General features: G+C 43.0%; 1 protein-coding gene across 1 annotated transcript; it reads left to right on the forward strand.

Moving 5' to 3' along the window:
• Positions 1–238: 238 nt before the first annotated feature.
• Klhl11 (kelch like family member 11) lies at positions 239–10564 on the forward strand. Its single transcript, XM_028862292.2, has 2 exons — positions 239–842; positions 8827–10564. The coding sequence occupies exons 1-2, from the start codon at positions 298–300 to the stop codon at positions 10406–10408; spliced, it is 2127 nt and encodes a 708-aa protein (XP_028718125.1). The 5' UTR covers positions 239–297; the 3' UTR covers positions 10409–10564.
• The last annotated feature ends 4691 nt before the right edge of the window (positions 10565–15255 follow it).

A 15255-nucleotide genomic window follows, 5' to 3' on the forward strand; every position in this document is an offset into this window, starting at 1 on the left:
AAACAAAATGTTTGCGTGTGGGTGTGGTGGTGACGATACACTCCGAAGCAATTTAAAGTAGAAAATTCAACAAAACACGCACAGCCGGCCACCCTAAGGGAAGGAAACAGGTGGACCGCATCTTCTTCTTCGGGCAGCGCGAGTCCTGCGCTGGCCTCACTAGGCAGCTCGAGCGGGGCGGCAGTGCGCAGGCGCGGCTCCGCCCCGCGCGCACTATTTAATCCCAGAATGCCTCTGCGTCGCTCTAGAGTTGCCGCACCGTTCGGAAGCTGAGGGGGCCGCTGCGGCGGCGTCAAGATGGCGGCGGCGGTGGCAGCGGCGGCGGCGGCGGCGGCCGCGGCTGCATCTCTTCAGGTGCTGGAGATGGAGAGCATGGAGACTGCCGCCGCCAGTTCCGCGGGCCTGGCCGCCGAGGTCCGAGGCAGTGGCACGGTGGACTTCGGGCCCGGGCCCGGGATCTCCGCCATGGAGGCGAGCGGGGGCGATCCGGGCCCGGAGGCCGAGGACTTCGAGTGCAGCACTCACTGCTCCGAGTTGTCCTGGCGGCAGAACGAGCAGCGGCGTCAGGGCCTGTTCTGCGACATCACCCTGTGCTTCGGTGGGGCCGGAGGGCGCGAGTTCCGCGCCCACCGCTCGGTGCTGGCCGCCGCCACCGAGTACTTCACGCCCTTGCTATCGGGCCAGTTCTCCGAGTCGCGCTCGGGCCGGGTGGAGATGCGCAAGTGGAGCTCGGAGCCGGGACCAGAACCGGACACGGTGGAAGCCGTTATCGAGTACATGTACACTGGGCGCATCCGAGTGAGCACCGGCAGCGTCCACGAGGTGCTGGAACTGGCAGACAGGTAGGCGATGAGGGCCGAGCGAGGGTTGGGGGGCCGGGTCTGCGGGGCCGGGTCCCCCCTCACTGTGCCCGCGGCGGGACAGCCACCGCGCCTGGCCCCGAGGAGGCCTCTGAGAGGCTCGCTTGTGCACCTGGCATCCGGGAGCGCGGATCCCAGGTGTAGGGATAAAGGCGGTGAAAGGCCGTGTGTAGTGTGTGACTCCTGTGATGACGACATGAAAAAACGGTGAAAGGCTAGCTGCGGGACGGAGGAGGTGACGTTTAAACCGACCTCGGGAAATCGCAAGAGAAATAGACAGTGCAAAAGGGAATGGGTGCACATTACAGGCTTCCAAAGGCCCTCAGTCAGGATCTAGCTTGGCTTAGAGGACCGTCTTTGGTTTTTGGTCTTTTGTTTGTTTGTTTGTTTCTTGTTTGTTGCTTGTTTTTCGAGACAAGGTTTCTCTGGTTAGCCCTGGCTGTCCTGCATGGAACTCACTCTGTAGACCAAGCTGGCCTCGAACTCACAGAGATCCATCCGTGCGCCACCACACCCAGCTGAGAAAGGTCTTTAAAAGAATCCAGTGAGTCTGGATCTGCTGGGTGAAGGGGAGGATGGTGATTGAGATGCACTGGAAAAAGGTTTGGATTTTACTGAGTGTGATGGATGAGAAGCTGGGTAGAGAGACGGACTGGTTTAAATATTTCAAAAGATTTTCTCAGCTATTGTGGAAAATGGATTGTAGGGAGCCAGAAAAGATGCCCCAGAGGTCGGTTTGGAGGCAGGTGGATGCCATTTTTAGGGATGGTAGTACTATTAACAAATCCTTTAACACATACCTATTGACCAGAGGTATGCACCAGACAATGATTTTTATGTGATCAAAACACACGAAAATCCCTTTCCTTATCGAACTCATGTTGTTTAACAATGACTATATAGCCTATTGAATGATTATTAAAGTTTGTGATGCAAAATTTAAGGAGCTGTGCATTATAGGCCCTAATGGAGGGTGATGGAGAGGACCTTTTTTTTTTTTTTTTTTTTTTTTTTTTGAGACAGGGTCTCACTATATAGCTCTGGCTGTCCTGGAATTCACTATGCAGACCAGGATGCCCTCGAACTCAGAGATCTGCCTGCCTCTGCCTCTGAGTGCTGGGATTAAAGGAGTGCACTACTATGGCCAACTTAGAGGAGCTATTTTTAAACTGGGTGGATAGAGAAAGTTTAGAAGACATAATAAAGGGGTGTAGGCGGCAAGGTAGTGTGCTTCAGGTAGAGATTGACAGTGCAAAACCCCCAGATAGATAGAGAACAGCGGGGTCATATAGCTAGATGGAGGGAGGCAGTTGAAAGGATCAAAAACATTAGAGTAGTGGTGAGGATGGAGCCCTTAGGTCAGTGGTTCTCAGCCTTCCTAGTGCTGCAACCCTTTAATACACTTCCTCCTGTTGTTGTGGCCTCAACCATAAAGTTATTTTCGTTGCTATTTCACAACTGTAATTTTGCTAGTGTTATGAATTGTAATGTAGATATCCAATATGCAGTTTATCTGATATGTGGCCCCTATGAAAAGGTTGTTCGACCCAAGAGGTTGTGACCCACAGGTTGACAACTACAGCCTTATGGGCCTGTGAAAGGAGCTGAACTTACATTTGTTTTTTGAGACAGGGTTTCTTGTCTGTCCTAGAACTAGCTCTGTAGACCAGACTGGCCTCAATCATAGCAGTCCACCTGCCTCTGCCACCCAAGTGCTGGGATTAAAAGTGCACCACCACTGCCCCGACAGAGCTGAACTTTTTAAAATTAGAGGTCAGTGGGAATGATGCTGTTTTATTTGATAAATTCTGTATTGAAAAAAGGATAGGATAATGGGGAGAATGCAGCAAGGGCTGTAGCAAAGACTAGCTTAAGTCACTGCAGCAGTGGTAGAGGCTTGGATTGAAATGAGAAGGGGTGACATCTGTGTGTATGCTTTAAGATTTATTTTATTTGTGGTTCACCCATAAAATAATGTTAGTGCTTGGTGCCTAAAGAGGCTAGAAAGAGCATGTGGGTGCTGGGAACTGAACCTGAGGAGCAGCCAGTGCTTCTAACTGCTGAGCCATCTCTGCAGGACATCTGGTTTTTGAAGTAGAGGAGATGAATTGCCAGTGGACTTGATATGGGAGTAAGGAAAAAGAATTTTTTGACCCTAGTAATTGGAAAGATCTGATTATTATTACAGTGTGGAAAAATGCTGGGAATTTAATCCGAACGCTCTTGGAAAGCAGAGGCAAGCAGAGTTTTAGTCCAGCCTGGTTGTCTATCCAGACCAGCCAGGGATTTATAATGAGATCTTGTTCCACCTCCTCACTCCTCAAAAAAGATGTGGAAAGTAGAGGTTGCAGAGATGGCCCAGCCATGGATAAAATGCCTGCACTGTAAGCATGAGGATTTGGCTTCAGTTCTTTAAAAGCTGGGCATGGCAGTGCATTCCAGTAACCCAAGCCTTGATGGGGAGGGAGAGATGGGCCGATCCCTGAAGTTCAGTGGCCAGCCAGTCTGGCTCAGTGGATGAGGTTCAGTGCAAGAACTCGTCTGGAAAAATAAAGGTCGAGGGGCTGGAGAGACAGCCCAGTGGCTAAGAGCAGTTGTTGCTCTTGCAGAAGACCTGGCTTGGTTTGGTTCCCAATGTCCACGTGGTGGTTCACAACCATCTGTAACTCCTGTTCCACTGGATCTTGTATCTTCTGGCGATCAAGACATCAGGCACCATGACACACAGATAAACATGTAGGTAAAACACTCATACACACAAATCTTTTTTAAAAAATTTACACAGCCAAGAGTACACAGAGAAACCTTTTCTCGGAAAAACAAAAACAATTATTTTAGAACAAAGATGGAGATCAATCAAGGAAATATAAAGAAGAGCAGATCTGAGGGGAGGTCAGTCATAGGCCTGGTCAAGATGTCTGGGTAAGCTGTTAGATTGAAGAACACTGGGTCACCAGGCAAGTTCTGAAGGAAATCACAAGTGGAAACAATGTCACAAATAGGAATATTTCCAGGGGCTGCAGAGCCGGCTCAGCCATAAGAGCAATGGCTGCAAGCCAGGTAGGTGGTGTGCACTCCTTTAATCCAAGAACTTGGGAGGCAGAGGCAGGCAAATCTCTGTGAGTTCCAGGCCAGCCAAGGAAACCCTGTCTTGAAAAATCAAAAAAAAAAAAAAAAAAACAACAACAACAAAAAAAAAAAAAAAAAAACAATGTCTGCTCTTCCACAGGACCTGTGGTCAATTCCCAGAACCCATGTGGTGGTTCACAACCATCTGTAATTTCAGTTTGAGGGTCCAACTTCTTCTGATGTTGGCAGTAGACATATACATACATTCAGCAAAACACTCATACACATAAAATAAATATTTGTTTTATTTTTTATTATTGATTTATTTTTAATACTTTTAATACTTAACTCAGTGTCATCACCAACCCCCAGTGGTCAATCATTTGATAGCTAGACTCCACTCTCTTTTTAGGTTTCTATGGTATCAGTTCAGTTCACTCTATTGGATTCTTCAATACTGTAGAGAATCCCCTGCTTGTCCTCTTTCTCCTTATTCATTTTTATATGTACTCTTAAGTAACTCAATTATAATTTATATGATAGTTTCCCCAATCTGCATATATCTCTACCCTCCATCTATCTAATGCCTACCCATTCGGTTTTTTTTTTTTTTGTTTTGTTTTTTTGGCTTAGACTGGGTCTCCCTGTGTAGTTCTGGCTGTCCTTGAAATCTCAGAAATCCAACTGACTGCCTCCCAAGTGCTGGAATTAAAAAAGTGTGTTCCTTTTTTGATTTTGGTTTTGGTGTGTGTGTGTGTGTGTGTGTGTGTGTGTGTGTGTGTTTTGGGGGGGGGTTCATGACAGGGTTATTCTGTGTAACAGCTCTGGCTGTCCTGGGACTCGCCTTGTAGACCAGGCTTGTCTCTGACTCATAGAGATCCACCTGCCTCTGCCTCCTAAATGGTAGGATTAAAAGCCTGCATCACCACACCCAGCTCCCCTTTTGTTTTTGAGATAGGATTTCCCTATGTAACACAGGCAGGCCTAGAACTCATGCTTCTCCTAGCTCAGTCTCCCAAGAGTTGGGGTTATAGGAGTCCACTATGCCTGGCTCTTGTTCCAGTATAAAAATTTATGTCAATTTCAATGTTTGGAAATATCCCTATTTTAAAAATATATTTATTTAGCTGGGTGGTGGTGGCGTACACTGTGGGGGACCAGCCCCCACACTTATTTACCCCAGGAACTCTTGAGGAATGAGGGATAAGAAACTTAGTTAGAAATAGAGAGGAGAGAAAACACAAGATAGACTCAGGCGGGCCTGGATCCTTGTCCAAACGGGCCCAAAACTTTATTCCACAGGTCTATTTATAACAATGCCAAGGGGTGGAGTAAAAGACCTCTTCCTTGCTAGTTACAGTCACCTGGTATCCAGGCCTGTGGCCCAATCAACCTCTTATGCAGTCCTGCTGGGTACAGGCGCTAGGAAACCTAGTGGGCTATAACAGTACACCTTGGGAGGCAGAGGCAGATGGATCTCTGGACAGCCAGGACTGTTACACAGAGAAACTCTATCTGGAAAAACAAAACTAGCAAACAAAAAAATTAAAAGGATTGGGTTTAAGGTAGAGTGCCTATTCAGTTAACTCTAAAATAGGAAATGATGGAATGAATATGTTTGTGTGCTGAAGAAAATGATTCTGTGGAAGAGGAGAAACTTATATTGTAAGAGCAGGCAAATGGACACGGGAGAAGGTTTTGAAATCAAGAAAGGCCATAATCCATACTAAAATTTGAGATTGAGTGGGGTGCATATGTAATTCCAGCACTTGGGAGGCTGAGGCAGGAGATCTAGGCCAGTCTGGATTATTTAGTGAGAGAGACCCTTTCCAAAAAATAGTAAGGATTGTATACTGGCTGTGGTGGATCATGCCTTTAATCCCAGCACTCAGGAGGCAACAGCAGATGATCTTGACTTCAAGACTTCATAGAGACCCTGTCTCAAAACAAAAACCGTAGGCCAAAGCAGAAAAGAAAATAAAGGGTATAACTACAGGCAAATTAGTTGGTAGAAAGATAAAGCCTCTGCCCACCTGATTGCTTCTCTCCTCAAAGTACAAGACTGGGTCCTCAGGATAGGTGTAGAATGTGTACAGGTCCTGGGAAGGAAGTTTGTTAAATGAAACTGAAGAGAGCTATTGTCAAGCTGTGTTTGTGTCTGTCTGTGACTTAAAACTCTAACTCTTGCTGGCCTGGTGGTGCATGCCTTCAGTCTTTGCACTAGGGAGTCAGAGATATGTTGTCTCTGATTTCAGGGTCAGCCAGGGCTATATAGATACCCTGTCTCAAAAATACAAAAAACAAAACAAAACCTCTAACTTTTCTCCATCTTGAACCGGCACTATTCTAAGTGCTCTGTAATGATTGAGCTTAATTTAATGAGCTCTGAGGCAGGATCATTTTTCTCTGTGCCTACATAAACTGTGATCCAGCCCTGTATGGCACTTGGATTAGAAATAATTGAATGAATAGAGTCTCTAGGCTCAGCACTATAATCTCAGCTACTCAGGAGGCTGAGGCAGAAGGATCACAGATTAGATCTTGCTTCAAAAAAAGAAGGCAGGAGGGGGGAGTTGTATAGTAGAGCACCTGCCTACCATTCAACCTGAGTTGAATCCCTAGTACTATAATAAATAAATGTAAATAGATGTGTCTGCACAGTGTTCCTTACATAACAATGCCTAGTGTATAATAGCTATTGTTTTCATAGAGTAATGTTTCCCAAAGTCTGTCTTAAGGGACTATGCCTCAGAATTACCTGTTAAACATAGGAGCTCGAGGCAGCCTGGGAATCAAGTGGTCCTGGCACCCAGACTTGTTCGGGGTCCTCTAGAATTCCCACCTTAGAGATAACACAAAGACAAGGTAGAGTAGTGAGTGAAGGCCTTGTCTTTGTGTTATCTCTAAGGTGGGAATGTTTCTTCAAGAGGGTTAAGAGAACTTGTTTTAATTCATCTGTATTTATAATTAGTTATTAAACACAGTAAGTAACCGTAATAAACCATTATTAAATAGAAATGGGCCTGTTATGATGACATCATTCTTAGATTGTTTAAGGTTCTTCTCAGTTAAAGGGTCTTTCTCTTTTATAATCATGGTCTCAGATTGACCACTCTTGGGCTCAGTGTTAGTAGATTTATGATTTGGGCCAACACTGTTGTGTTTTGCTTTAACTTAATTTAGGTGTGTGGGCAGTGTTCTATAAGCCACTTTTCTGTTTTTTTCTTTTTTAGCTAGTCTGTCCTACACATGATTTTTTTGTTATGTGTTTGTTTTATTTCCAGGCTTCAGATATTTGAGTTTGTCTTGTCTTCTTTGCTTTAGTGATAACCACTTTGGGCAAAGCCCTTAGTCCACTCTCTGTGGTTGCCCAAAGAGATGAAAACCTCTGACTCAGCCTAGGCTGCTGTTCTTTCTGATATCTGGCCAAGCTGAGCCTCTAGGAAGTTATAGTTCCTGCCTGCCTCTAGTTTAGGCTCTGTGGTCATACTGGATAAAGCCCTTCACCAAGACCTTTCTCAGTTTAAAAAAAACCCAAAGCTGGGAGTGATAGTGCATGTCTGTGATCCTGGCACATAGGTGGTGGAAGCAGAAGGATCATCCTTAGCTACATAGTGTGTTGGAGACCAGCCTGGGCTATTTGACATCCAATCTCAAAAAAAAATAAAATAAAATAAAATAAAGCCAAAATAAATAAATAAGAGGTCCAAAACTAGCAAACAAAAAAAATTAAAAGGATTGGGTTTAAGGTAGAGTGCCTATTCAGTTAACTCTAAAATAGGAAATGATGGAATGAATATGTGACTGCAAAGGGATTAGAAAAAATATCAGAAATGCATTTGGACTGGCATTTGTCCTTATTGTATGTGTGTATATCTGTGTGACAGTATGTGCATGTGAGTGCAGTGCCCAAGAAGGCCAGAAGGCCAGAAGAGGGCATTGGACCCCTTGCAGCTGGAGTTAGACAGTTGTGAGCTACTGAGTATGGGTGCTGGGAACCAAACTCAAGTCTGTAGGTGCCATCTCTGACTTCCAGGGGTAACAGCCATGTATGTCATACATAGACATACATACAGGCAAAATACCAAAATACCCATACATAGACAATAGAATCCAGGCATAGTGGCACATGTTTTTAATCCCAGCACTCAGGAGACAGAGCAAGGAAGATCTCTGTGTTGCAGGCCAGCCAGAGTTATATGGTGAGACCTTATCTTAAAAAATAAAATAAAGGCTCAGCAGTGGTGGCACACACCTTTACTCCCAGCACTCAGGAGGCAGAGGCAGGAAGATCTCTGTGAGTTTGAGGCCAGCCTGGTCTACAAAGCGAGTTCCAAGAACAGACAAACAACAAATAAATAAATACATAAATAATAAAATAACCACTAAGCCATCTCTCCAGCCTCTTGTTTTCATTTTCTTAGATTTTGAAACAGGGTCTCACCAAGTTTTCCAGGCAGGCCTTGACCTTGTGATTCTCCTGTCTTGGTCTCCTGAGTCTTAGGATTATAGGCATGTAAATGTATTTTTTTAAAATGTATGTGTCTATGATATGTGGGTGCACACCTGGAAGTAAGAGGACAACTTTGTGACATTTTCTCCTTTCATCTTTATGTGGATTCTAGGGATTGAACGTGGGGTCTCTAGGCTTGCTCTGGCAAGTGCCTTTACCCACTGAGCCATCTGCATAATGAGACCTATCTCAAACCCTTCCTCCTGAAAAATAGACTTCTCAGCATAATACTTGCTTATTGGGGCAGCGGGGGAGCTGTTTCAGATACTGTGCTTATGAGATTAACCCTAACCATTTCAATTTGTATAATTTGGGCACACCTACAATGCAACCATATAAAATAAGTACATTCTAAAATTAATCTTTTCTTTTTCTTGATTCTAGATTCTTATTAATTCGTTTAAAAGAATTTTGTGGAGAATTTCTGAAGAAAAAACTTCATCTCTCAAATTGTGTGGCCATTCATAGCTTAGCCCACATGTACACACTAAGCCAGCTTGCTCTGAAAGCTGCGGATATGATCCGGAGAAATTTCTATAAAGTCATTCAGGATGAAGAATTTTATACTTTACCTTTCCATCTCATTCGAGACTGGCTTTCGGACTTGGAAATTACCGTGGATTCTGAAGAGGTTCTTTTTGAAACGGTTTTGAAGTGGGTTCAGAGAAATGCTGAAGAGAGAGAGAGATACTTTGAAGAACTTTTTAAATTGCTCAGGTTGTCCCAGATGAAACCCACCTACCTTACACGGCATGTCAAACCAGAGCGGCTGGTGGCCAATAATGAAGTTTGCGTCAAGCTGGTGGCTGATGCGGTGGAGAGGCATGCACTCAGAGCAGAGAACATACAGTCTGGCACACTCCAGCATCCCGCTTCCCATGTCTCACTCTTACCTCGCTATGGACAAAACATGGACGTAATCATGGTTATTGGAGGTGTGTCAGAAGGAGGAGACTATTTAAGTGAATGTGTGGGATATTTTGTTGATGAGGACAGATGGGTAAATCTGCCCCACATTCATAATCACCTTGATGGACATGCCGTTGCAGTAACAGAATCTTATGTGTATGTTGCTGGCTCCATGGAACCAGGGTTTGCTAAAACTGTGGAAAGGTACAACCCAAATTTGAATACATGGGAACACGTTTGTAGTCTGATGACAAGAAAGCATTCTTTTGGGCTAACAGAAGTCAAAGGGAAGCTGTATAGCATTGGAGGACATGGCAATTTTAGCCCTGGCTTTAAAGATGTGACTGTTTACAATCCTGAGCTTGATAAATGGCACAACTTAGAATCAGCACCAAAGATTCTTCGAGATGTCAAAGCACTAGCCATTGAAGACCGGTTTGTGTACATTGCTGCCCGCACTCCTGTGGACCGGGACACTGAGGATGGATTGAAGGCCGTAATTACTTGCTATGATACAGAGACTCGACAGTGGAAAGATGTGGAATCCTTACCACTTATTGACAATTACTGTTTTTTCCAGATGTCTGTGGTCAATTCAAACTTTTATCAGACAGCATCATGCTGTCCCAAGAGTTATTCTTTAGAAAACGAAGAGGCAGTAAGAAAAATTGCCGGTCAGGTATCTGATGAGATCCTTGAAAGCTTGCCTCCAGAAGTCCTAAGCATCGAAGGAGCAGCCATTTGCTATTACAAAGATGATGTCTTCATTATTGGAGGCTGGAAAAACAGCGATGATATTGACAAACAGTATCGGAAGGAGGCCTACCGATACTGTGCTGAGAGAAAGAGGTGGATGCTCCTTCCTCCCATGCCTCAGCCCCGTTGTAGGGCCACCGCTTGTCACGTCAGGATCCCCTACCGGTACTTGCATGGCACACAGAGATACCCTATGCCTCAAAACTTAATGTGGCAGAAGGACCGCATCAGACAGATGCAGGAGATACACCGGCACGCCCTGAACATGCGGAGAGTGCCAAGTTCCCAGATTGAATGCTAAGCTCGCCAACACGTACAGCTGGGAACTGTTCTCCCTGTTCCATGAGGCTGGAAATGCTTGGACTGTTACTTGGAAAAGTATGTCAATAACTTATTTTCTACTTGGACTTATTACCCTATATAAAGGAAGTTAATTAAAAAACAAACAGGAAACTCAGTTTAGTGTGGTAATTTTTGTTAGCTTGCAGTCTTGTCTTTTAGTTTGTGTGCTAGCAAATAAGATCTTATTAAAGAGAAGTGGGAAGAAAGCAGGTCTAGTTACTTGGCCTTTTTTCTGCCAACAACTGTAACTCCTTTGTTTTAGGGACTTCCATTTGGGGCTTTAAGCACCAGTGTAATTTGCACATTTACTTTGATATTCCTTTACATTTTGTGTGGATTGTTTGTTTTCAGTGATAACAGTTTATGCATTAAGCTCTCATCTGCAGGAGGCATGTGCAATAGTGAGACTGGATCTGAAGGGAAAAGCACAATGTTTCAGCAAGATTGATCTCAGAATGTTGGCACTGATATTTTGTTGTATGTGTTTTTGTTCTTTGGAAAGGGTGACTGATGAAAAGTTTGTGATTGGCACATCATCTGGTTTGTTTTGTTTCTTCCACAGCTGTTTATAGACTTGAAGCCATCATTCTGAGCTGAGAATTGGGAAGGTATTAATATTTAGCTGATTGACTAGAGAGGAAGTTACACAGGTGAAGTTTGTTTCTCTAAGAAAAAATGTTCAGTGTAACTGAGAAAGCAAGTGAACAAACATTTTGAAACACTTTGAAGAGTTGTGACTGTGTTGATGAGGATGCATCATGCCCATGACAATCAACACTCGATGCCTTCAGTTCATTTTTTATTCCATTGAATATTATATAGGCTCTTCACCAGTTCTTTCCACCAGACAAGCTTTCAAATTGGCAAGGAAGTAACAGTTTAGAAAGTACTGCTAACAGAAGCCATGTTATTTCTGGCCCTTGATTGTCATATTTTCCTGGATTGCTCTAGACTTTTATTGGAACTTAGAGCCTAAAATACCAAATCTGAGTGCATAGTTTTGGCTTTTAAAATTTTAAGGTTTTCCCATAACACATTTAATAGGAAATTATCAAAGTGTTATATAACCAGTTCGATGACTATCATCTTTCAGAAAAGGTTTTTAATCTGTACATATTTTTATTACTCTCCCTAAAGTAGTCTTTTTAATTTTTTGAGACAAGGTCTCGTTATGTAGTCTTGGCTGGCCTAGAACTCACTAGGTAGACTAGGCTTTGACCATATATAGATCCTGAGGGATAAGCTTCCAAGGACCAAGAATTGTTTCAACAACAGCTACTTCTACCCTTTCTGTTACAGATTTTCTGTTTTTTGTTGAGTTTCTGTGACAATGATACTGTACATTCACATTCCTCTAATTGTTTGTATTTATTAGCATTTTCCTGAGTTATTTTAGAGCTCACATATTCAAGATCTATAATTCTCAGTTGCATTAGGTATATCACTGAGTCCCATTCTCTCCTAGTGTCTGCATATTCTTCGTTTGCTGATTTTAGCCCATATTTTTGTGTATGATATTGGAGGATTAGCTCTTCTCTTTACAATGTCTTTTGAGCCTTGTGTAGGTATCATATTGCTTTTGCACTAATTGTAATAATAAGTCCCTGCTCAGCACATTGAACTTTTTCATGCATCTGTAGATAACTTGGAATGTCTGGTTTCCCATTCTTCTTTAGGAATCTGGATCTGATTTGTTCTTAGTTTCTGAACTCTCTTGTACAGGACTTTAGTCTTGGAGTGCTCAGCCTTAAGCTTTTGTGAGTAATCCTGATTTCGGTGGAGCATTGTACAAGTTCTTTGTGAATCCTATCATCAAAGAAACATTATTTCTCTGTTGTGTTTTTGTTTTAATGCAAATCTCAAATTGCAGAAATTTTCCCTTTCTCTTCATATAATCTAACCTGTAATCTTGCTGGTTTTATTTTACCTTTGTTTTGTTGTTGTTGTTGTTGTTGTTATTTGTTAGTTTGTTTTTTTAAGACAAAGTCTTTATGTAGTTTGGCTGACCTGGAGTGCTCTATGTAGACCAGGCTGGCCTGGAACTTATGAGATCTACCTGCCTCTGCCTGGAATTAAAGGCATGTCCCACCATGTTGAGCTTGATGGCTCTTTAGCACACTAATTTCATTTTCTACTTGTTCAGTTTCCTTTGTAAGTAGTTCATGGTGTCTAGTTTGTCTTTCATATAAATTGGCCGTATGCAGGGCCTTTAGGGGACATTAGCACAGTCCTCAGGCACTAGGTCAGATGTTCAGGTCATTGGGCTTTCATGGCATTTCTCTCTTTTCTGACTTAGTACTTGTCTGTACATTGGTTTCCTTTGTAGCCTTCTTTTCCCTGGTCTGTTTCATTTAAACCATGAGCCCCCTTCACTTGGACTTCCCAAACCTCTGTACTCTGAGAGTCTCTGGAAGAGCTGGGTTTTTGTTGTTGATTGTTTTTCCCTCTTTTCTTTTTTATATTCAAGGCAGAACTTTGAATAAACTGCTGGTTGTTGGTTCCCCATCCTTGTAGAGTTACTCTATCTTTAGCATGGTCAGCAGCGTCAGTGCCGCTGAGCTACAGGTCCTCTGCACTCGTAATTTATTACATTTGTCATTCCTTCCAACCTAAAAGCAGACAGTTTCACTCCCATCACATCTTTTCTAGACACTATTATGCTGAATTGGCTTTGAGACTATGGGAATATTCTTCCCATTCACATTGATTTGACATTGACAAGTCACCAGCATGATCTATTGCAGTTAGTCCAAAGACATCTTGATTAATTTGTTGATTGATTCATAACTGCCTTATGAGGCTGTTCTGTTTATCAATTGCTGATACATAAGCATTCTTTAGTAAAAGTTCAGCTATAATTTTCACTGACAGCCAGTATAAAGCTACTTTTTGTCTTGCTTCAGTATTCACTTCATGTTCAAGGGTTTTACAAGCTTAGAGAACACAGTTGCCTTGAGCGTGCATGTTTGGATCAGCACTGCTCTCTGGCAGAATAGAGGCATTTCCCTTCTTGACGATTGTAAGGCCTTCATCAGACCTGTGTAGTCACCACTTCTGGATAGTCATACATATAAGCAATATATAGAGCAATTGGGAGTGTGGATAATTCTCAAAAATTGGCATCACTAAAAAGTCCCATCTTCTTATGGACATTGACCTCAAGGAAGTTACATCAAGGAATACCCATTTTTCTGACTTTCTACATACTCCTGAGCTTTATGCAAGTTAACATTCAAGCTAAATCTTTCAACACTCAGTTAACATAAACTCCTGTTCAGGGGGCTGGAGAGATGGGTCAGCAGTTAAGAACACTTGCTGTTCTTCCGGTGAGTTTGGTTCCCAGCACCCACTTCAGGCACCTCACAAGCCTCTATAGCTCCACCTCCAGGGAATCTGATGCCTCTGGCCCCATGCCCTGCATTCACGTGGACATACCCACATGCAGAGACAAACACCTAATTAAAAAGAAAAATTTCGGCGTTGGGGATTTAGCTCAGTGGTAGAGTGCTTGCCTAGCAAGAGAGTCACTGATAGCAACAGTACGTAACTAGTATAAAATAAGACTCCTGATGGTTTGTACTGTAAATCCATTATTTTCTTCAGTTTCTTTAAGAATGTCTTTGCACCGGGCGTTGGTGACGCACGCCTTTAATCCCAGCACTCGGGAGGCAGAGCCAGGAGGATCTCTGTGAGTTCAAGGCCAGCCTGGGCTACCAAGTGAGCTCCAGGAAAGGCGCAAAGCTACACAGAGAAACCCTGTCTCGAAAAACCAAAAAAAAAAAAAAAAAAGTCTTTGCTTTCTCACACATTCTGGAGTATTATTCCAGAAAAGTCCAAGAACAGTGATCTATACTTCCCCCATTGCATCAGAGTTAACTTTTTATTTTTATTGTGTGATAAATATCAGAAGCACAACCAGAAATTTAGGCTATTTGCTATAACAATGGTCTTGGATTCTGTACTGATAATTTTATTGAAGTTTCTAAATTAGTGTTCTTGTCCAGGACACACGTTAATAACGATGTTGGAAATCTGCTTTAAAACCATTTAATGTAGAGTGAGTCTGGGAACCACAAGTCCTTTCCACATAAAGGATCTATTATTATCCTCCCCCTTTCCCTTCACTTTTTCTCAATTTCCATCCAATTGGTTGGTTTTATAGTGCTGGGAGCTGAACGCAGGGTCTTGCATATGCTAGGGAAACACTCTACCAACTGGGTTGCTTCCCAGCCCTTTTTGTAGTTACCTTAATAACAAAAGCCTTTGGATTCTGAGAAGCACTCCTTAGTTGTAAGAAGTCTGTGCAGCTAATAGCCTTGAAGCTTATTGAAGGAAGCTTGCCTTTGTCTCTGACTGTTCAAGCAAGTCATTTAGTATTTCTTCAGGAAGTCAGCTTTCTCCAAGAGAATGTCATGTATTTTGATTTTGGCTTTTTGGTCCCAGAATTGTATTTTGGGACTGTCGCCACGAAGTTGTTAATAGGGCCATCTTTTTGTCTTTTTTTTTTCCCCCTATCTTTTGGCAGACAATATAACTCCTAAGATTTAGGTATAATCTGGTTTTAAAAACTTGATTGAAACCACTGTTTTTTTTTGACTCAGCAGGCAGCCTAGGCCCTGGCTGAATGAAGGGGTAAGTCCTTCCTTGCATGATGGTGTGCAGGTTTTCCTGACTACCAAGTTTCTAATTTTCATATGTGAATTCACGTGTGTGGCTTCACCACCTTAACATATGTCTCCTAAATACTCTAACTAACTTGTTAGGAAGGAAAGAAACCAGATTTGCTTAAATCTGTTCAAGGCTGAC

This window comes from Peromyscus leucopus, chromosome 8b, assembly GCF_004664715.2.
Source record: "Peromyscus leucopus breed LL Stock chromosome 8b, UCI_PerLeu_2.1, whole genome shotgun sequence".
Classification (NCBI taxonomy): domain Eukaryota; kingdom Metazoa; phylum Chordata; class Mammalia; order Rodentia; family Cricetidae; genus Peromyscus; species Peromyscus leucopus.

Excerpts from the sequence above, each read along its gene's own strand:
- Klhl11 (XM_028862292.2), top strand. The coding sequence starts at position 298 with ATGGCGGCGGCGGTGGCAGCGGCGGCGGCGGCGGCGGCCGCGGCTGCA. Across the intron at positions 843-8,826 it reads GTGCTGGAACTGGCAGACAG|ATTCTTATTAATTCGTTTAA; the intron begins GTAGGCGATGAG and ends TCTTGATTCTAG.